Below are 20,799 nucleotides of genomic sequence, written 5' to 3' on the forward strand. Positions count from 1 at the left end.
GAAAGAGCCCTGGCTTGGCTCTCTGCCGGGACTCCTACAATCCAGCCTTTCCAAGGGCTGATAACCACAGCTGCAGCTGCACCCCCCAGGAGGGCAAGTTGGGGCTGCACCAGCAGCTTTCCCAGGGCAAGGTGGGCAGCGCCCACACAGAGCATCAAAGTCTGTGGTTGTCAAGCGGGTGTTTGGAACATCATCGGCCTGCAAGACTGGAACAGGAATGGGGCAGAGACCTCCTGAGCAGCCCCAGTGCAGCAGCACTAAGGCTGTGCCCCCCCAGCCCTGGCTCAGAGACCCACAGCTCCCACCTGAGGAAGCCATGGACCAACATTCTGAGCAGAGAGACACAGACAGAGGGGGAGAGGGGGCACAGGAGAGGACAAGCAGCAGCTGCTTTGCTGCACAGACTTTACCACTGCCTTTTCACACCTCACCATCCCCAGGAGGGCACAGGGTTGGGTGAGAACAGAGACTGTGCAGGTACCAGGCAGGTAATGAACGGTGTTCTCAGCGTGACCAAACCCAGTGTGAGCTCTGCAGCGCCAGGGGCTCCTGCCAGGAGCCACAGTGCTGGTGGCAGCCTGGAGAGGTCAATACCTGAGCCTCTGCCTCCAGCACAAGCCACGGTGGCAAACACTAATCCCTGCAACAAGAAGTGATCCTGCATGAGCTGGCTGGTCACTCTGCGGGGACCCCAACCGGCCCAACACCACTCCCCATAGAAACCTCAGCAGGATCTCCCAAAGACGGATGCAAAGGGAGCTCCTACCTGTCTGATGGAGGAGGCAGGTGAGAGGCAAGAGTGCTCAGCCTGGGCTGCTCCTCTGGGAATGCTGCTGCTGGCGCGGCTCCCAGTGGAAGCGGCAAGCAGGAACAGGCCCCCCGCTGCAGGGGCAGGGCCCGGCCCTCCCTGAGCATACACCCACATTCCCCAGCCATGAGCACAGCCTCCCCTCTCCTGGGAACCTCCCGCCACCCAGCCGGCAGCAGCACACAGCCCTGCCTGCCCTGCCAGCACCGGAACCCCCGGAGCACAGCAGCATCATCCCGGCCTTTGCCTCGTGGTGCACGGGCAGCCCTGCATCCATCAGAGCCTCCAGAACCTTCTCCTGCAGCACAGCGAGCCTGAGGACAGAGGGGGATAGAGGATGGAGCCCCCTGAGCGGCTGCAGAGCTGCTCCTGTGCTGATCTCTGTGGCCCAGCACTGCTGGGGAATGTCCAGGCATGATGCTGCCCTGGACAGCCACTGCCTCGGGAGCAACCAGGAGCATGTGGGCTCCCTGCAGAGCCTGCCAGCCCTAAGACATCCCTCTGGCACATGAGCCGAGCAGGGAACTGCCTCCACAACATCCAGATCCAGAGCAGAGGCACGGAACCCAGCGAGGCCTCCCGGGAGCCTGGCCCAGCCCCCAGCTCCATGCGTTCCATGCCTTAAAAAGATGTGGATGCTGCTGTGGCCTCCCGGCCCTGCCAGGCCACGGGGCTCGCCTGCAGCTCCCTCCACAGGGCCTGCAAGTGGCACAGCAGAGGCACAACCAGCACAGCCCCAGCTGAGCCCCCACAAAGCCCTGGAGCCAGAGAACTCCCCACCAACATCAAAGAGTGGAACACCCAAGAGCTGCTGCAGCTGCCAGTGCCCGTGGAATGCCCGGCCCCATGGGGGTCCTGTCCCCCTGTCCCACCACTCTAATGCCACACCTGCTCTCTGCAGGCTGCCCCAAACCAGTGAGGGTATGGGGAATGCCCAGCCCCACGGGGGTCCTGTCCCCCTGTCCCACCACTCTAATGCCACACCTGCTCTCTGCAGGCTGCCCCACACCCAGTGAGGGTCCCTGTGCTCCCAAACACGGGGTCTCCACTCAAGTGACCTTGGCAGGGGTGGTCAGGGCTGAGCATCCCCCAGACAAGGCCTGGCACCAGAGAGCTGCTCACAAAAAGGGGGTGCAGGCACATTCCTGGGCTCCCCAACCCCCTCTGCTGCTCCACACTTCTGCTCTGGCAACCTCCCAAACAGCCCCACTTTCCTGGGAGCCCCCCAACAGCCCTCCTGCCCCCATTCTGTCCATGCTGTGGGGCAAGGGCAGGAAGGGTCAGCCCAGCCACCCTCGATGGGACACACCAGGGCACGCAGGACAGGTGACACATGCACTGGACTCCCAGGTGTGTGGCCAGCAATGGAATCAGACCCCGGAGCACATCCCCACAAGCAGCCACAGCACTGCTCCGGCACCACTGAGGATGGCAGTGTGACACCAGGAGTGTGACACGACCCTGTGAACGCTCACACAACCTCACTGCAGCCCAGTGCAAACCCCGCAGAGCACTGGGACAGAACCAGCTGCCAGTGCACAGCTCACAACCTCAGCTGGGACAGGCCACAGCCACCCACCCCTGCAGGCCCTGCCGGCACAGGGGGGGCTCTCTGCCCCTGTCCTTACTCACCCAGAGCCCTTAGAGGACCCCCACCCATGAGAACAGGCTCCACGCCGCCGTGGGGATCCCTGGGGCACACGCTGCCGGTGCTGCCGCGCTCTCTCCTCCGGAATCGGCTGGTGAGGAGCTTCCAGAGCCCCCCCGTCTGCGCGGGGTCGGGGTGCAGCCGCCCCCCGGCCCTGCTGAGCTCGGGGTACAGCAGGTCCCGCTTGCTGGGGCAGGTGTGCAGGGAGCTGGCATCGCCCTCGCTCTTGGTGCGGAGGCGCGGGGGGCGCAGGAGCCCCCCGGATTCCGAACGCCGCAGCTCGTGTCCCCTGCGCAGGCGGAAACTGAAACTTTTCCGCAGGGAACTGAAGTTTTTCCTGGGGCTGGAGCCCCCGAAGAGGTTCCAGCGGCGGCTGCCCCAGAGGGATCCCCCCCGGAGGAAGCCGGGGCTGTCGGCGGGATGCGCGGGGCGGGCGCCGGGCAGGAAGGTGATGCTGGAGGGGCGCGGGCGCTCCTCGGGACCCTCGTCCTCCCCCTCGGGGCTCTGCCGGCGGGGCGAGCGCAGCCGGAGCAGCTCCAGGAGGCCTCCGCGGGCGCGGGCGGGGGGCGGCGGCGGCAGCAGCGCCGCGGGCAGCCCGTTGTTGTTGTTGTTCCCCGCCGCGCAGAAACTCTTGGGCCGCCTCCGCTGCTGCTGCGCGGCGCCCAGCGCGGCCTGGACGGCGGGGACGCCCTGCAGGTCCAGCGACTCGCAGACGCTGACGGCGCGGCGGGGGCTCGGCCGCGGGGCTGCCCGGCTCGGCCCGGCCCAGCGCCAGCCCTCGGACATGGTCAGCGCTCGGACATGGTCAGCGCCGGGGCTGCCCCACGGCCCCCGGCCCGCCGCTCCCCTCCTCCGCCGCCCCCGCGGGGCTCCCGCGACGCGCCCGCATGGCCGGGCCGGGCTCGGGGCTGGGGATGGGCTGGGCTGGGCCGGGATGGGATGGGCCGGGCCGGGCTGGGCTGGGCCGGGCTCGGGGCTGGGCTGGGGATGGGCCGGGCTGGGCCGGGCTCGGGGCTGGGCTGGGGATGGGCCGGGCTCGGGGCTGGGCCGGGATGGGCTGGGCCGGGCTCGGGGCTGGGCCGGGCCGGGCCGGGCTCGGGGCTGGGCCGGGATGGGCCGGGCCGGGCTCGGGGCTGGGCTGGGGATGGGCCGGGCCGGGATGGGCTGGGCCGGGATGGGCCGGGCCGGGCTCGGGGCTGGACCGGCCCGCCCCGGGGATGGGGATGGGGATGGGACGGGGGCCGGGGCCGCCCCGCCCGCCGCGGGCACCGACGGCTCCGAGCCCGGGGAGCGGAGAGCGGCGGCGGCAGAGCCGGCCCGGAGCGCTCGGGGCTGCGGGCCCGGGGCGGAGCAGCGCCGGTGTCTGTTAGTGCTCGGTGCGCTCGCTCCGCCGGGGCGTTCACCGGGAGCAGAACCGGACCGGAGCCCAACGGGGCGGCGCTGAACACCGGGACTGGAACCCGCCTGGACCCCGCTGGGGCGTTCACCGGGACCAGAACCAGCCCGGACCCCACCGGGACCAGAACCAGCCCCGGACCTGTCAGGTACCGACCGGCGAGGCGTTCACCGGGATCAGAACCAGCCCGGACCTGCAGGTACCGACCGGCAATGGGGGCCCCGGTGCGGTGCGGGGCCGGCCGTGTCCGCCAGGGGGCGCTGCGCCACCGCTGCCGCTGCTGCCCGTGACACCGGGAATGACACCAGAGTGACACCGGCAGTGACACCAGGAGTGACACCGGGAGTGACACAGTGACACCGGAGTGACACCGGCAGGGACATCAGAGTGACACTGGCAGTGACACCGGCAGTGACACAGTGACATAGCAGTGACACTGGCAGTGACACTGCGATTCCAGCAGTGACACCGGCAGAGACACCGGCAGCGACACCGGCCCTGCACCAAATCCAGGTACCATCTGCCTTCTCACCTTTCCCAAAGCTGTGCTGGGGAAGGGACCCCCCCAGCAGCCTGTGCGATGCCCAACAGCCGCCCCGTGCTCAGGGACAGGTGAAAACCATCAGTAAGGACCCCAAGGGCCCGGGCAACCCGGAGCACCCACACCCTGGAGCACAGACCCCCCGGAGCACCCACACCCTGCAGCACAGACCCCCCGGAGCACCCACACCCTGGAGCACAGACCCCCCGGAGCACCCACACCCTGCAGCACAGACCCCCCGGAGCACCCACACCCTGCAGCACAGACCCCCCGGAGCACCCACACCCTGCAGCACAGACCCCCCCAAAGGAACCGACTTCCAGAGCCCACCCAGCCCGAAGCAGAGGGCTCCAGGTTAAGTGTGACCAGAGCTTCACTCCTGTCCAGTTCCAGGGCAGTAATTTCCTTTGAGCAAACTCACAATCACTAAGCACTGACCCTCCTCGGCCATTGGAGGAGTCCTGACTGTGGTACCTCCTCCAGCTCTTCCCCAGCTCCCCCCATTGCTGCCTGCAGTCCCCATCTCCAGCATCACCCCAGGGCGTTCCTCCTCCTTCTCCTCTTCCTCCTCCTCCTCCTCCTTTTTCCTCCACACCTTTTCCCTCTCCCTGGTTTTGCTCCTTCACATTGCAAGTATGATCTGTGTTCCCTCTGGGGAGGAAAAAAAAAAGATGCCTGACTCCCCCTTAAACTATTTTTACCTTACCCTGTCTGCTGAGCCAGCCCAGGTCTTCTCCTGCTTCTCCAGGCCTCTCCAGGGAACACTATAACATCAAACATCTCCCCTTCCCCCTCCTTACACAGGATTCCACTGCCTTGACTCTTCCAAACTCCCATCACCTTCTTGGACTGTGCCTTCTCTCTGAGCCCTCATCCTCCACACCAGGCCTCATCCTACCTCTCCGGTTTCCTGGATGCACCCAAGCCTCGGATATAGCCAAACCCCACCTAGAGCTCTTCCCCTCCCTACTGCACAGCCAGTGGTTTGGCCAAGTCCCTCCCTTCTCCCTTCTCCCTTCTCCCTTCTCCTTTTTCCCTTCTCCCTTCTCCCTTCTCCCTTCTCCCTTCTCCTTTTTCCCTTCTCCCTTCTCCCTTCTCCCTTCTCCCTTCTCCCTTCTCCCTTCTCCCTTCTCCCTTTTCCCTTTTCCCTTTTCCCTTTTCCCTTTTCCCTTTTCCCTTTTCCCTTTTCCCTTCTCCCTTCTCCCTTCTCCCTTCTCCCTTCTCCCTTTTCCCTTTTCCCTTTTCCCTTCTCCCTTCTCCCTTCTCCCTTCTCCCTTCTCCCTTCTCCTTTCTCCCTTTCCCCTTTTCCCTTCTCCCTTCTCCCTTCTCCCTTCTCCCTCCTCTCCTGAGCCCACAGGCCTCCCCATCCACCTCCCCTCCCATCCCTGTCAGTACCACAGACCCCATCACAGCATGCAGGAGCAGAGGTCCCACCCAGAGCCTCTCCTGGGGTTTCACATCGTGCTCTTCCCTCAGGTGTTTGCAGCTGTCAGCACCAGCCCTACACCAGCAGTTCCCTCCCTGGTGCCTGGTGCCAAACCCCAGAGCTGTAGCCATGGCCATGGCCGGTGGGCAGGCAATGGACACATCCCACTCCCCTCCCTCCCAAGACAACGGGCACCTGTGCCTGGGACTGAGCAGACGGCGCCTGCCAACCCTCCCGAGCTGCAGCTCTGCCATCTGTGCCAAGGTCACAGAACGCGCCGACTGCCAGACTGGATCCGACCCGCGCGCGCGGCATCTGCCACCCCGGCACCCCGAGCAGCCACACTGCAGCCAGAATGGGGAATTCTGCAGGAAGCAATTACGAGGGAACGTCTTCCAAAGGACTGAATGCCAGGCAGGCCTGGCTGCAGGGAGCAGGCTGTCAGAGCCGACCTCTCAGGGGTACCTCAGGCACAGGTACCTGGCTCTGGGCAGGGAACCAGGTCGGGAGCCTCACGAGCTCCTTTCCACCATGCCTGGCACAGCTCTGTGCTCCCAGGGATGGAAAGTTCTTCCTGCAGGGAGATGGGACCATCTATATCCATCTCTTTCCAAAGCCTGTGTTTAGCACATACTCCAACAGCACCAGATGGTTCCCGTTCCACATGAGTCTCAGCTTTTTAAAATATTCTGGCAGGTTCTGGCTGTGAGGTGTCGCTGAATCACAGACTGACTGCTGGAGAGATAATGCACCTTGTGCTGCCCGCTGAGGAGGACTGGACGTGCTGGGCTGCCCCAACAGGGTCTGTCTGACCCATCTCTGTGACCTCCTCAAGACCCCCCAGCACTCTGACCTCTTCAAGCCCCTTCCAGCCTGTGACCTCCTTCCTGCTCCAGCTCTTCCTCCTCCTGTGACTCCATCCAAATTTAGATTAAACCTACTGAAAAACATGGAGAGTTCCCCCTAGCTGACAACATCCCTTCCCTGTCCTACCAAGGATCATATTTTTAAAGCTATTTGTGTTTTTCAAGCATTCCCAATTCTCTGCAGTTTGTCTCCAGCTTTCTTAAACAGAGTCAGAACCTGGGCACAACACTCAGTTGGAACCTCTAGTGGCCTAAGAAGAAATACAGGTACAACACCTGTCCTGCTGCATCCCAGTAAGATTCTGGTCTATAGCACAGTAACAGCATAACACTGTTCTTACCTAATTAGACAGTTTTGTGGCAAAGGTTTCCACATGCTGTGTGCATTGATATGTATATTCACATGATCCCCTTGATGTTACTCAAAAAAAAACCATCTAAAATGGGCTAAAATGGAGCCTTAGATTCAAGCCCTGGGCTTGAGGGCTGCAGGGCACCTTGCACACAGGGTGGGAATCTCTACCCCAGGGTTCAAACCCCACCAGTCTCGGCAACACATGAGGTCCAGCTGCTTTAGCCCCCCACTGGAGGAGGAACTGTTCTGAGAACGAGACCAGAAAACACCAGGGTTTGAGGAGAGCCATCGCTGAAACTCACCACACGCCTTTAATGTGTCTCTTTTCTGGCAGTTCACACCATAACCACACTGGGTTGGACTGGAGCTGTGTCTATGTCTAATGCAGATGACAGGTGACAGCTCACCTGCTCACAAGGTGGGCAGCAGCTTGGCTGGAGTCCCCAGGGCTGTGCAGGGCTGCAGAGGCAGCTCCAAGAGCTTGGAAGTTTTGGCAGTCTGACCCAGAGCAGGTGCCTGGGGACAGAAGCAAGTTGGTCCCTTATCAGCCCTTCTTTGAGTCACGTGCATGGTACAAACATTATGGCCAGGAACATCTGCTTGAAATTAATATAATCCATGAGAGGCTTAACAACAGCTGCATGGGAAGAGTCCGAGAGCCAGGGAATATTCCAGTGCTGGTTGGCCGTGGTGTGACATTCAGGGTGGAGCCATGAAAAGGAATCTAAACCATGGTCAAACGCTCCACTGTGCTCCCCAGAGCCCGTGACACTGGTATCACCGGTCCCCCAGACCCACTGGCACTGGTATCCCTGTGTTCCCCCAGACACAAATAGTATTGCTGCTTCAGAGATCTGCAGATAGGGCAGTTTTGTTGCCAGGGAGATGCCCATATGGGAGGATGGGACACCTGCACTCCCCATCCCTCCCGGGTTCAAAGGCACTGTCACTCTGCAGAGGGGCCTGAGCCTGGGCCCCCCCTGCAGCCCCACACATCCAGCATGGATGAGGGACCGGCACTGCCTCGGCAGCTGGGGAGGGACGAGGTTCCCAGCACTGATGGCCCCAGCAGTTCCCAGTGCCTGCACAGAGGGCAGACACCAGCAGCAGACCCAGCTCCAGCCCCTACGTGCTCCCAGGGCTGTGAGTGCCCCACACAGACCGTGGGACTGGGGCAGTGGACCAAGCTAAGCACCACTGCCAGGGACAAAATGAGGACAGGGTGCAGGACAGGTGACAACACTGCACCTGTGCCAGGCTGGGGGGTACCCAGGGCCCCGGCACAGGCTGCCCAGCTGGAGCAGTGCAGCAGGAGGGCTCAGTGCAGCGCCAGGGAAGGCAGCCAAGCCCCCCCTGCAGCTGCAGGAGGACCCCGAGCGCTGTGTCAGGACCACGCCGGAGCTCCCGGGCTCTGCAAAGCAGCTCCAGCCGGCTCGGCCACGCAGCAGGAATACTGATGAGGCTCTGCCGAACCGGAGCGTCTGGGGGCGCAGGCTGGGTGGCCCGGCCGTGGGGTGCAGCCCCCGCAGCCCCACGTCACAGCCCCACGTCAGCAGCACCGTCACTCGGGGGCGGCGGGGACCAGCCCTGCCTGCTGTCCCCACGGGGCCAGCACAGAGCCAGACATCCTCAGCCCAAACAGGAGGAGGGAGGAGACAGAGGCGTCCCCTGACCCTGAGCAGAGAGACACGTTTGTGCTGAGTCCTGCCACGGGCTCAGCATCCACCACTGCAGAGCACACAGCTCCACTCTGGTAACCTTTTCTGGTCACCCCAAGCACCCCAATAAGTCCTTCTGGTCACTCGAACCACCCTGGGCCCAAGAGACAATGTCCTCCTGCTCTGCACTGACAAACACCCACCCCACAGCCCCCAAACATCCCCAGGGTCTCGGGACAGACAGATGAGACACTGCTCCAGGTCTGAGCTCTGCACAGACCCTCACTGCCAGCTGGACCCTCATGCCCTGCCCTGCCCCTGTGCCCGTGCCCATTTCACAGCACAGAGCCCTCCTGTTTGACACTGGACAGGCTGACTGACTTCCCAAGGCCTCTTGCCGAGAGAGGTGCCTCAAAGCAGGTTGTTCCCCACAGTTTCCATGGAGAGGAGGAACAGGCCAAACCAGCAGAGAGTTAACACCAGCTGGGAAGTAAGTAACAGTCAGAGGAGAGCCCGACTCCAGCATCAGCTCCCTCCCTCCTCCCACGCTGCACACCCCCAGCTCAGGTCCTGCCACAAACCTCGAGCTGCTGATGAGGAAATTGCCACCTTCTCCTCTCCACCCCGGGATGCAGAACTGAAGCAAACTCCTCCCTCCCACACACGTGAGGTCAGGCCCGTGTCACCCAAAAAGGGCACGGCCACACTCTGGTCCACCGAGGAGAGAAGCTGAGCACCAAATTGCTGCCAGCCTTTCCAAGAGAGCATCCTGCCACGGACCCTGTGGAGGTGGCCATGCTGCAGATCCTGCAGCCACATGCAGGGAATGCAGGGATGTAGGGATGTAAGGATGACAGATGCAGGGATGATGCCTCCTAAGCCAGTCCAGCCCCTGGTGCCTCAGGGCAGCCCTGGAAGAGAACGCTTTGGGATGTTACCTACAGGGTGGAATACCAGATCAAGGCAGCAGCAATCACTCCTGCTCCTTAAGCTACCTCGGGGCACTTCTGTGTGCACATACCAGTGTCCTGAGTAAATCAGCAGGTAGTCTGGTACCTGCACTGCAGGGCATGAGCAGCCCTGCCCTGCTGCCAGCCCTGCATCAGGCTGTGTTCAGGCACAGAGAGGTTCCCAGGGAACAGGGCTGTCTCCAGGCACCAGGATGTTCCCAGTTCCCAAGCTTTGCACTCACTGGTGATGCAGGTATGAGCAGCATCAGCGTGATTAGGCCAGACATTGTGAAATCTCCTTGGGATTTTAAAATCCAAAGACAAAAAAAACAGGTGAAAATTTGGTTAGAGGACTAAAGAAGGCCTCCTTAGGTCCCGAAGCCTCATTTTAAAATCTCTCCCATAACCAGCACTTAAACAGTGAAAATCCTCCAGTTTATCCCAAAAGCAGCAAATGAAAGAAGAAATGGCATGAAAAATCACAACGGGGTGAAACTGAGAAGTGAACGGTGCAGCAATGAGACTCAAGACGACAAGAAAATCCACATGGAGGTCAGGAGGAGAACATGGCAGGAGATGGAGGAGGCTAGAAAATCCCTCCAGCCTTGACAGAAAGACAGAGACCCCGCAGAGATCCTTTCCAGCCTGCAAAGGATGGTCACAGAGCTGTCCTTCAGCTGGGCCATGGAGCCCCTTCAGCAACAACTTCACTGTGGTGACATTTCTATGCCCAGGGACACAGGACATTTCTGTGCCCACAAGCAAAGCTCCCACCCACCCCAGCAGCAGGTGGAGCCTGGGCCTCCAAGCCAGGCCTGTGCTGACTGGAGAAACCCCCTGCCCTCACACCCTTCTGGCTCTGCACACGTGGCATCGCAGACACCAACAACACAAGGATTTCAGACAGAGCCAACCCTAGTAAAAGTAGGACTGGAGAGTCATCAAGCCCCACAGAAAGGGGAGCAGCCCAGAATCCCAAAGGGAAGGTCCCAACAGTGCTTCCAAAGCTCACCAAGACCACTCCTCCCTCCCTGGGAAAACATGCAAAACAATTAAAGCCATGAAAAGATCCCGTCCTTCCGCCCCTGTTCCCAAAGGCACCTGGTCAGGAACAACAGAGCAGGCAAAGGAAATTATTTTCAAAACACGAGCTGAAAAGCTACTGAGGCTGACAACAACACAGGATGCTCACGTGGGCCTGAGCACCCCAACAAACGCCGTGTTACTGCTGCTCCCACCTCGTCATCCTCTGAGGTGAGCGCGGTGACTAACAGCATCTGCACACACGGGCTGAGATTGTTTTGCTGCAAACAACAAGAGCCAGTTGTGAGAACAGTGTTAGTAATTCCTCTGTGTCCCACCTGGAGCAGGGGACTGCAGTGCTCCAGCCCCCAACAACCTTCTCTGTCGCAATTATGGACATGAAAACAACCACACTTACCCCTCAGGTAGAAGCAGGGAAAAGAAGGAAGGTTTATTATGATTTAGGGTTTATAGAGTATTTGAGATTTGGTCAAGGATTGGTCATTGAGAGGAACACCTCTCTGACCCCAGTGGTCAATACATAAGTCCATCGCCGAGAGGAATGAAAACAATAGAGATTGTTTTGAGAGACTTTGAAGGAAAGTATGTAAACAATCATCAGAAGGCTCAGTATTATGGCAATACTTCTCCAGCTCCCTCACGGCGAACAGGCCCCAGACCCCATGTGGAACTTCGATGCTCACAAGCAATGTACTTAGAGAAGGAAATATCACCCTTGGGAAGGTAAAGAAGCAGATGTCACCTGGCAGGCAGAACTCACCTCCACAACAAACACTGTAGGTAAAACTATCCATTTCAATGAACCCACACACACCTCAGGTGCTGCCCCAGGTCCTGGAGAGAACTGAAAGCAGCTCCACCCTGAGGGATGCTGAGCCCAAGACCCTGCTCCAGGCTGGCCAAGGGTTTGATGTCTCCTGCCCTGCTCTCACTGTGGCACGAGGGTCCCAGCTCTGACTCCTGGAGCAGCCCCTGCTGGAATCAGCCTCCCCACGCCAGCCACCTCCATCAGTGCTCACCTCTACAGACCCCAGTCGCCCAAAGAGCCTCCCTCTGTCTAAATCAGGCTTTTGGTGGTTTGGTTTCCTCCCTGAGGCCTCTGCACAGAGCCCAACCACCAACCACAGAGAGCAGAAAAGCCCAGAAACTGAAAGCCACAAGCCGCAGCCGGAAGGTGGGACGGAAGGTGCAGGTCTTGCACCTGGTTCTCTGTTCCCACCGTGCCCCAAGGCCTCCCTGCTGCAGCCACAGACACCTCAGCCTGCACAGGCTCATCCTCCCAAATGGGAATGGGTGCCACATCCCACCCCAGGGCCCCAGGAGGGACCAGTCCCTGCGTCAGCCTCAGCCTCAGCAGCCCTCACCTCGTGTCTCCCCACCAAGGCCAAGTCCCAGCAGGGTCCGAGGGGTCCCAGTGGGGTCCGAGGGGTCCCAGTGGGGTCCGAGGGGTCCCAGCAGGGTCTGAGGGGTCCCAGTGGGGTCTGAGGGGTCCCAGCGGGGTCCGAGGGGTCCCAGCAGGGTCCAAGGGGTCCCAGTGGGGTCTGAGGGGTCCCAGTGGGGTCTGAGGGGTCCCAGCAGGGTCCAAGGGGTCCCAGTGGGGTCTGAGGGGTCCCAGTGGGGTCCGAGGGGTCCCAGCAGGGTCTGAGGGGTCCCAGTGGGGTCTGAGGGGTCCCAGTGGGGTCCGAGGGGTCCCATTGGGGTCTGAGGGGTCCCAGTGCGGTCCAAGGGGTCCCAGTGGGGTCCGAGGGGTCCCAGTGGGGTCTGAGGGGTCCCAGTGGGGTCTGAGGGGTCCCAGCAGGGCCCGAGGGGTCCCAGTGGTGTCCAAGGGGTCATAGTGGGGTCTGAGGGGTCCCAGTGGGGTCTGAGGGGTCCCAGCAGGGCCCGAGGGGTCCCGGCTGCCCGAGTCACAGTGGGGCCCCTGCCTGACGTGACCACAGAGAGCAACAAGGGAGACCAAAAATCCCCTGGCAGCAAAACCAACTTCCCCTGTGGTCGGGGCACAAGGGGGTGGCTTTGAGTGCCTCACACCACCTTGGATTTGGCAGGGAGAACCATTCTGGAGGATTTTTCCAGGACTCAATACAGACACTAAACACTCACAGGAGAGGATGGATCCCCAGGAATGCCCCCAAACCTGCCCCAGCCCAGTTTGTGTTCACAGCTACACACTGAGAGCCCCAGTTCTTACTCCACACATTTCATGTTGACTGTTAACTCTTCCAGTTTCTTCCTCAGGTCACTCTGGACTAACCCAAATATCACGAAGAAGCTTCAAGGTATTATCCAATCACTAACACCCTTCACTAATCCCACTGCTCGGGAGCTGTTCTCAATGTCATGGAAAGTAGATCCCATCAAACCACGTCACTGAGCACCCACTTCCCTCCTTTAATTCTCCAATAATTCGGATTATGTCAGGCACTCCGCTGCTCTCTCAAGGATCAGTATCAACCTAACTGTATCCTAAATACCTGAGTCATCCACGAATCCTGCTGAAGGCTGGCACAGCATCAGCCCACTCCAACCTTGCTCATCTTCTCACAGCCAGCTCTGCAGCCAGCTCCGGGTGCCAGCTGCCCGAAGGTGGGAATCTGAAAACACCTGGCTTTGGAAGCTGCTGCTCAGGACTGAACAACCATTCCAGAGAAAGGATTCCACCTCTCCAAGCAGGGATGGAGATGCTTGATATATTCCCTCTCCTGGCCTCCTCTCGGGGGCTCAGCTAGCTCAGTTATTAGGAGGATTTGGAGAGAATTATATCAAGGACGAGGTGAGGTATCTCAGGAGAGGCCCTTTCCCCAGGACCTTCGTCCCAGGTGTTTATTCTTCGAGTTTCCAGGGGGGAAAGAGAGCGAGCAAAGGAAGGGGAGACAATTTATGGCCTCCCAGCTCAGAGGAGAGACAGCTGGACCACAGGCAGTGGGGTCAGAGAAGGAAGGAAGGGTCACTCTAAGTGGTCAGGGACTCCAGGGGGTCAGGAGGGAGAAACCATTTCCCTAGAGAATTACAACAGATGCTTACACTGCACAGCTCCCCACACCCCACGTTTCAGACAGTACAGATAAAACACCACAGCTAAAAACCCCCCTGTTCCCAATAAACCTCACAACTCCCCACAGGCACTGACCAGCTGGATGCCAATGGACACTCATGTCCCACCTCTTTTGCTCACTTCCACTCTTGGTCTGTGTCCCATAACACCAACTCTTGCCCTGTTTGGGATCCATTCTGTGCCAGTCCTGCACCACTCGCCCCGTGTGCCAGGCTGGCTGCTGGCACAGCCTCCCTCATTAACGGGGCTTTATCTGATTTGGGCACAAACATGACATTCTTTGGAATTACTGCATTTGAAATTTGTGTTCTCTCTCCCAAGCCCTGCGACGTGTCATTTTATTGTTTTTTTTTTTTTTTTTTTTTGCTTTAGTGACACCAACCTCCAAAACCAAATGGTAACAGGTGAGTATCACCCAAACACTTTGCCCAGGAACAGCATCGCTGCTCCAGATTTGTGGGGCTTTATGGGGGCTGTGAGGGACAGGGAACATCCTTCTCCATCCACAGGCAATCCAGTAACAAGGAAAGGGCTGAGATGGCTCCCAAGAGATGACCTTGGTGGAGACAAAACACTGTTGGGAATGCCCAGGGCTGGCACCAGACCGGTACCACTGGTAACACCATGACACCAATCCCAGTAACTCCAGCATTCACTGCCTGCTGCTGCTCACCTCAAAATCCACGGCACAACTGGGGCACCTGTGCATTGCCTGCAGCACGTCCCGGGCAAGGCTGGGGGGTTCACACCTCCACCAGGCTCTTGAGATGCAGCTGGTTCTGTGCTGTGCAGGGGAGAAGCTGGGAATGAACAGCACTGAGACACCAAGGCCAGAGGAAGGGCTACCAGGGAGCAAGTGCAGCCACTACAGTAGTCTTGGGTTGGTTTTCTCACCCCAGATTCAGGTTGTTTAAAGTCCTTGGCCCTCTAAAAGCCCCGAGTCGTGTTGGTATAAAAAAGCAGAGTCCTCAAGGTTCTGTTTTCAGGTTTCTCTTGATGTTTATTATTTGATATGTCAGAATTTTCTCTGCTCCCAGCCGAGGTCTGGACAGTGGCTGGGACATGAGGGGACGGCCCCCGATGGGGGGAGTAAATAATAATAAATAATAATAATAATAAAATATCTGTTATTTATACAGATAACCACGGGTGGGGTATTTACAATTTCACACCAATGCCCAGGGCTCACACTAAAAGGGTCATTTCTGCTCTGACCCAACCCACTGTCACTGCCCTGTGCCATCATCACCCCAGGAGATGGAAGACGGGGGAGAAGGAGAGGGACACGAGGTATCACCCAAATTCCCCCATTTTGTCCCCCATTTACCCCTATTCTAAGAACCCTAAAACTACTGAATTTTGCATCTTCTACAGTGCTAAACTACTAATTTCACTTCCTGGTGATTTGCAATTCCTCTCTTTGTGTCGGAAGTTTCTCCCATGGGATAAAATCAAATCCGGTGTCTTCCTGGGCTGTGCCAAGGTCTCCAAACTCCCTGGACTAGCCCCACACCCCCTGCCCAGGGCTCAAATTCCCTTTCCCGGGTCCTGGGTCATCCAAGGGGATGTCCTGGACTCCAACAAGTAGGAAGACTACCAGGGAGCATGGCCTGCTCCCCAGGACCATGGTGTGCACCCCAGGACCACAGTGTGCACCCCAAGGACCACAGTGTGCACCCCAGGACTATGGCATGTACCCCAGGACCACGGTGTGCACCCCAGGACCATGGCATGCTCCCCAGGACCACAGTGTGCACCCCAAGGACCACAGTGTGCACCCCACAACCACGGTGTGCACCCCAGGGACCACAGTGTGCACCCCAGGGACCACAGTGTGCACCCCAGGACCGCTGTGTGCACCCCAGAACCACGGTGTGCACCCCAGGACCACAGTGTGCACCCCAGGGCCACAGTGTGCACCCCAGGACCATGCTGTGCACCCCAAGGACCACAGTGTGCACCCCAGGGACCACATTGTGTTCCCCAGGACCACAGTGTGCACCCCAGGGCCACAGTGCGCACCCCAGGGCCACAGTGTGCACCCCAGGGCCACAGCATCCCTCCCTGGGAGAACTCTGCTCCGAGAGGAGGTGGCTGCAAAGCTCTGCCATGCTGTGCTGCTGCAAGGTTGGCAAACAGGGAACCTGCCCTGGCTGCAGACACACAGGGAATGGGCAGCTGGATGGGGAGAGACTGGGAGAAGGGACAGATCCAGAGCTGCTCAGGCGAAGGCTGGGGCTCCAGGGGAGTTCTGCCTGCCAGCCAGCCAGGTCACACAGCTCTCACAGGCAGAACACAAAGCAAGGAAACCCCAGCAGCTCAAAGCATTATTCAAGGTGGCAGAAACAAAGAGAAAGAGTGGCAAAAGGACCTTAAAATCCCAAATGTCCAGCTGCCAGAACAGCAGGTGACCGACGAGAAGTGGAATCATCACAAACAAACAAAATTCTGATTTTACATCTGCAAAAATAAGCTGCAAGTTCTCACCACTTGGATGAAATCCTGGGGTTATTCTGAACAACTGTATGAAAACATTTCCCAGAGAAGCTGTGGCTACCCCGTTCCTCAAAGTGTTCAAGGCCAGGTTGGACAGGGCTTGGAGCAACCTGGGATAGGGGAAGGGGGGTGGAATTGGATGGGCTTTAAGATCCCTCCAAACCCCAAACCATTCCATGATTCTGTGAACACCAGTTCACTGCTCAGCAGCCATCAAAGAGCAAAGAGGGTGCCAACCTTTACTAGGTAAAGAATGAAGAGCAAGAGAGGGAACATCCCAACACTCTCGTCCTGCCCCACAGTCCTCACCAGACACTAAGAGGAGCAGGAGATGAGTGACAAGACAGAACAGGTACTGTACAGGGAGCCTGGAAAGGAAGAGGGCAGAGGGGGAATGAAGTTTTCCATGCCGGGAGAAGAAAGGAAGAGGCCACCAGGGAACAATTTGTTCACTGTTTCTTCCGAAGCAGGAACTTGGGGACATCACATCCAATTAAGCAGGTCCAAAGCAGGAGATCTTTTCACATAAAGCATCACTGCGAAATGTCTGATCAGGGCTGCGGCGGCGCTCGGCGAACACGCACTCAGAGGACGATCAGCCAAATCCAAGGACAAAAGCTCCACACGAGGCTACAGAAACACGAGACAGCTTTGGGCTCGGGAATGGCTTCCCGGGAGCAGCAAAGGCACAGCCCAGCCCATGCAGGGCAGGGGGCAGAGGAGCCCCTGGAGCCCCTTTGGCAGAGCACAAAGAGGGGCCCCGTGCCCCCCTGTCCCCATGTGCACACCCCGAGCCACCGGCAGCGCCGTGCTTGGGGCTGTCACACCGTCCCCACAGCAGAGAGCCCCACCAGGCCTGCCAAACCCACATTCCCACTGACATTTTCCATGCTCGCTCACTGCATCGGGATGGTATTTATAGAAGTTTCAGCAAAAGCAATTCAGACACTTCCCAAAAGCGGGCTGGGGGAAAAAACACGGCAGTTCGGCCAAAGCTGTGCATTTTTCCAGCTTTGAGTGAGGGATTGAAGAGCTGATCAATCTCCCAGCTCCAGGCTGGAGCCCAGCACTCCAGACTTTGATCTGCCAAGCCACAGCGAGCTCTGCTTGGGGCCCAGCAAATGTTTTCCTGCATCTCCAGTCACAGCATTTCTCAGATGAGATCCTGGGGTTATTCTCAACAACTCTGTGAAAACATTTTCCAAAAAAGCTGTGGCAACCCCACCCCTGGAAGTGTTCAAGGCCAGGTTGGATGAGGCTTGGTGAAAGTTTAGTGGAAGGTGTCCCTGCTCATGGCAGGGGCTGGGACTAGATGAGCTTTAAGGTTCTGGGTTCTGTGACTGCAGGATTTCCCTCTCAGGCATCACCTGAGACAGGGAAGCAGGAGAAATACCAAGGCCACTCAGCCAGATAAGAGAGCCTGGGGAGCTGGGAGAGGAGGGCTGCACGCCCCAGTTCCCCAGCCCCCCAAGAATGGATTGGCTCTGCAGAGCCCAGTTTCCCTGGGCAGCTCTGCAGGGAGAGGCCCTGCTGAGCCCCACCAGCCCCCTGTCCCCTCAGCACCACCACGCTGTGCAGGAGGGTGCCAAAATTAAAGTGGGTCCCATCACAACCCTCCCTCCTCCTCCTCTCAAGCTGAACTCCAGCCATCTGTGGTTTCCAGTTCCGGATCTGATCCAGCACCCTCGGCTCTCCCCCTCTCTGCACGGAGAGAAATCAGCACTTCTAGTGCCCAAGTCACCCAACCTACTTATCACTCCTACTTCAGGCTGAGACCGATGACGATGACGAGAAGCCTGGGGGAGCAGACTCAGGTGATGTCACCTCCATCCCTGACACCGTATTAGCCAACCCCCCCACTTCTGGATCCCACAGTTTCCATAGAGGACAACCCACTCAGTCGACACAGAACGAGCAATACCATCGCTCCATGCACCTGAGGAGGTTCTGCCAGGATCCCTGGGCCAAGGCAGGGCTTTTAGACACCTTTCTGAAGGCAGGAACAACCCAGACTGCCATGTAAGGACAGGTGTGGGTCTACCCTCACAGACAGACACAACCGTGGGAGCAAACAAGGGCCTGCAGCTCTGAAGGACCAGAGAGCTGCCACCTCAGCCTCACATCTTTAATCACAAGATCATTCCATTTCCATGGAAACGGCAGAATTAGAGCCTTCGACGGAACGACAATTACCAACGCTGGGAATTTAACTGTTAAACCTGTCACACTCCCGTCCCCAGTGCCAGGAGAGGAGATGGTGCTTGCCCACAGCACTGCCCTGCATCTGGCCCTCAGCACCACGCTCAGGTGTTTGCTCCTGCTTCCTTCAACAGCCAGTTGGGTTTCCAGAGAGCCTCCTGTGTCAGCACATCAGGGAATGAAAGCTGGTGGGGGCTCAGTCCAGTGCCAACTTGTCCGTCAGCAGCTGATCCTGGGGCACACACAGTGATCCTGCTGACCAAGGCTTCCCCAGTGCCTCAGCAGCAGGAAAAGGCTTTGTGTGCTCCTGAGTCACTCAGGATGGCTCCAGGCACTAGAGGGAGCATGGCCCAGTGCCTCCCAGGGCAGGCCCTTTCCCTGACACAGCAAAGCACCACAGTGGTTCTGGTCAGCCAAGGACGGCGTGGAGCTGAGGTGATAATTACTGCCACTGGCACAGGGTATCCTGTTCCATCCCACTCTCATCACTCCACCGTGCAGCCACGAGCCTTTCCTGAAAGCAAAGCTGGGAAGGACCAGGCAGCACCATGGAACTCCCCAGACTCGTATCTTGGGTTTGCAGAACACCACAATGCAAACTGCAGCCCTGGGAGCATTAGCAAAGTTGTTGAGGGACATATGGGGAGCTCCCAGTGCCCAGGAAGGCCTCAGCTAACACAGACACATCTCCCAGAGGAGAGGAGCTGAGAGAAGAGCTGCCCCTCTGCCTTCTGTGCAGACAGGGGTCCACTTTGAAAGGTCACAGCCCAAAATCCCCTCCACGTGCTCCATGCCTTGGCCCCACTGAGATCAGCAGCACCATCAGCTGATGGGCCCAGACCTCCCCTGGCTGTTACACCCAATACAAGGACTGGAATTGCTCAGCCCAGCTCTGATCATGCACCACCACACAGACCAACAGTCAGACAGTGGGCAGTGTGCTGATGGAGAGGAGTTTTCCACGGCACGAGCGTTCCACTGACCTGCCCATGCCTGGAAGACAGTGGACACCTGGCCATGTGCCCCACTCCTGCCATGATTACAGACACACTCCTAAAGCCCTTCCTGCAGGTCTGGACACTGATATCCAACCTCAAGAAAAGCAACTTCCCACCCACAGAAAATTCCAACCCAGCTCTGAGAGCCCAGACCTGGGGCAGCTGGAAGGATGTCACCTTCTGCACGGGAATCTGAGACACAGCAAGTGTCCACACGGAGCCATCCCCACCCTCAGACTGGCAAGGCTCCAGGGCTGAAACTACTTCTCCAGCTAATCTCCTATGAAAGCAGGGTGTGCTCCAGGCCAGACTCTCCTCCAGCCTCTGCAGAGAACTTCCCAGGGCACAGCTGCACACACCTGCCTGCCCAGACTGCCTGTACAGACAGGTACCAGCAGGGAAGAGCTGCTGTGACCTCTGATCCATTCTGAGCCCACGAGCACCCTGAACCCTGCAGCCACCCACCCGAGCTCCTCCTGTCACACAGGCAGCCCTGCTGCTGCTCCATGTCACACACGGCCCTGGGGAGCTGCTGTGAAGGGGACACTGCAGGATCACACCAACCTGAGCTCCTCCCATGCTCGTGCTGGGACCCCCACAGCACAACTGCCCTGCTCACTCTGTCCTTCCCAATCCTGCCTGCAGCCTGCCCATGTGCCTGGCAGCACAGTGACTCAGGTGCGGGGCCAGCAGAGTCTGGAGCTGAGTCACAGCGTGGCCGGTGACTCACCCAGGACACGGCTGGGGCCGGCACATGCAGCCACGGCAGCTCCAGCTGCAGCTCTGCTCACATCCTGCTGCTGCTGCTGCTGGAGGCTCCCCGAGGCCCCTGGGCAGAGCACAGACCTGGCAGTGCCACGGGCAGGGGTGTCACAGTCCTTCAGTGGTGATTCAAGGCCACTGTCCCCAGACCTGCTGGTGGCCATGCTGGGGGGACCCTCAGCACTGCAGGTCAGTGAGCCCTCAGCCTGGCCGCAGCTCCCACTGCCCTGCTGGCTCTGATTCCCAGCCTGGGGCTCACCTCGTGCCCCACATGCCCATCCACTCATCAGCCTCAGCATTCCCTGCCCGGGCCATGGGGCTGTGCAAGAAGCACAGTTTGTCAGGAATCACACCACCATCAAGGCTGGAAAAACCCTGAGACCATCAAGACAAAGTGTTTTTCCAGCACTGCCAAGGCCACCACCATGTCCAGGGCACAGGGACATGTCATTTGGTGCAGGGGACTGAGGGGACCTGCCCTGTCCCCCTGACCACTGCACCCTCCTCACCTGGAGAAATCCGCTTAGCACCTAGTTCAGTAATAAAGTAACCCAAATTCTCAGTCACTGCACTTATTTTACTGTGCCACCTAAATCTGGC

At 58.9% G+C, this 20,799-nt stretch overlaps 1 protein-coding gene across 3 annotated transcripts in view; it reads right to left on the minus strand.

The window, feature by feature from the left end:
• AGAP3 (ArfGAP with GTPase domain, ankyrin repeat and PH domain 3) overlaps positions 1–20,799 on the minus strand; it is a gene marked incomplete at both ends in the record, with an annotated part of 118,125 nt that overhangs the window by 80,995 nt on the left and 16,331 nt on the right. Inside the window, one exon of one of the 3 annotated variants that reach the window (XM_083878824.1) lies at positions 2,441–3,242. The exons of the other annotated variants lie outside the window; for them this stretch is intronic. Coding sequence (XP_083734950.1) covers positions 2,441–3,242 — 802 coding nt within the window. Of the gene's footprint in view, positions 1–2,440; positions 3,243–20,799 lie in introns of those variants that run through there. 3 annotated transcript variants of the gene reach the window in all.

The sequence above is a fragment of the Zosterops lateralis genome (assembly GCF_965231275.1).
Source record: "Zosterops lateralis genome assembly, chromosome: 1".
NCBI classification, from domain to species: Eukaryota; Metazoa; Chordata; class Aves; order Passeriformes; family Zosteropidae; genus Zosterops; species Zosterops lateralis.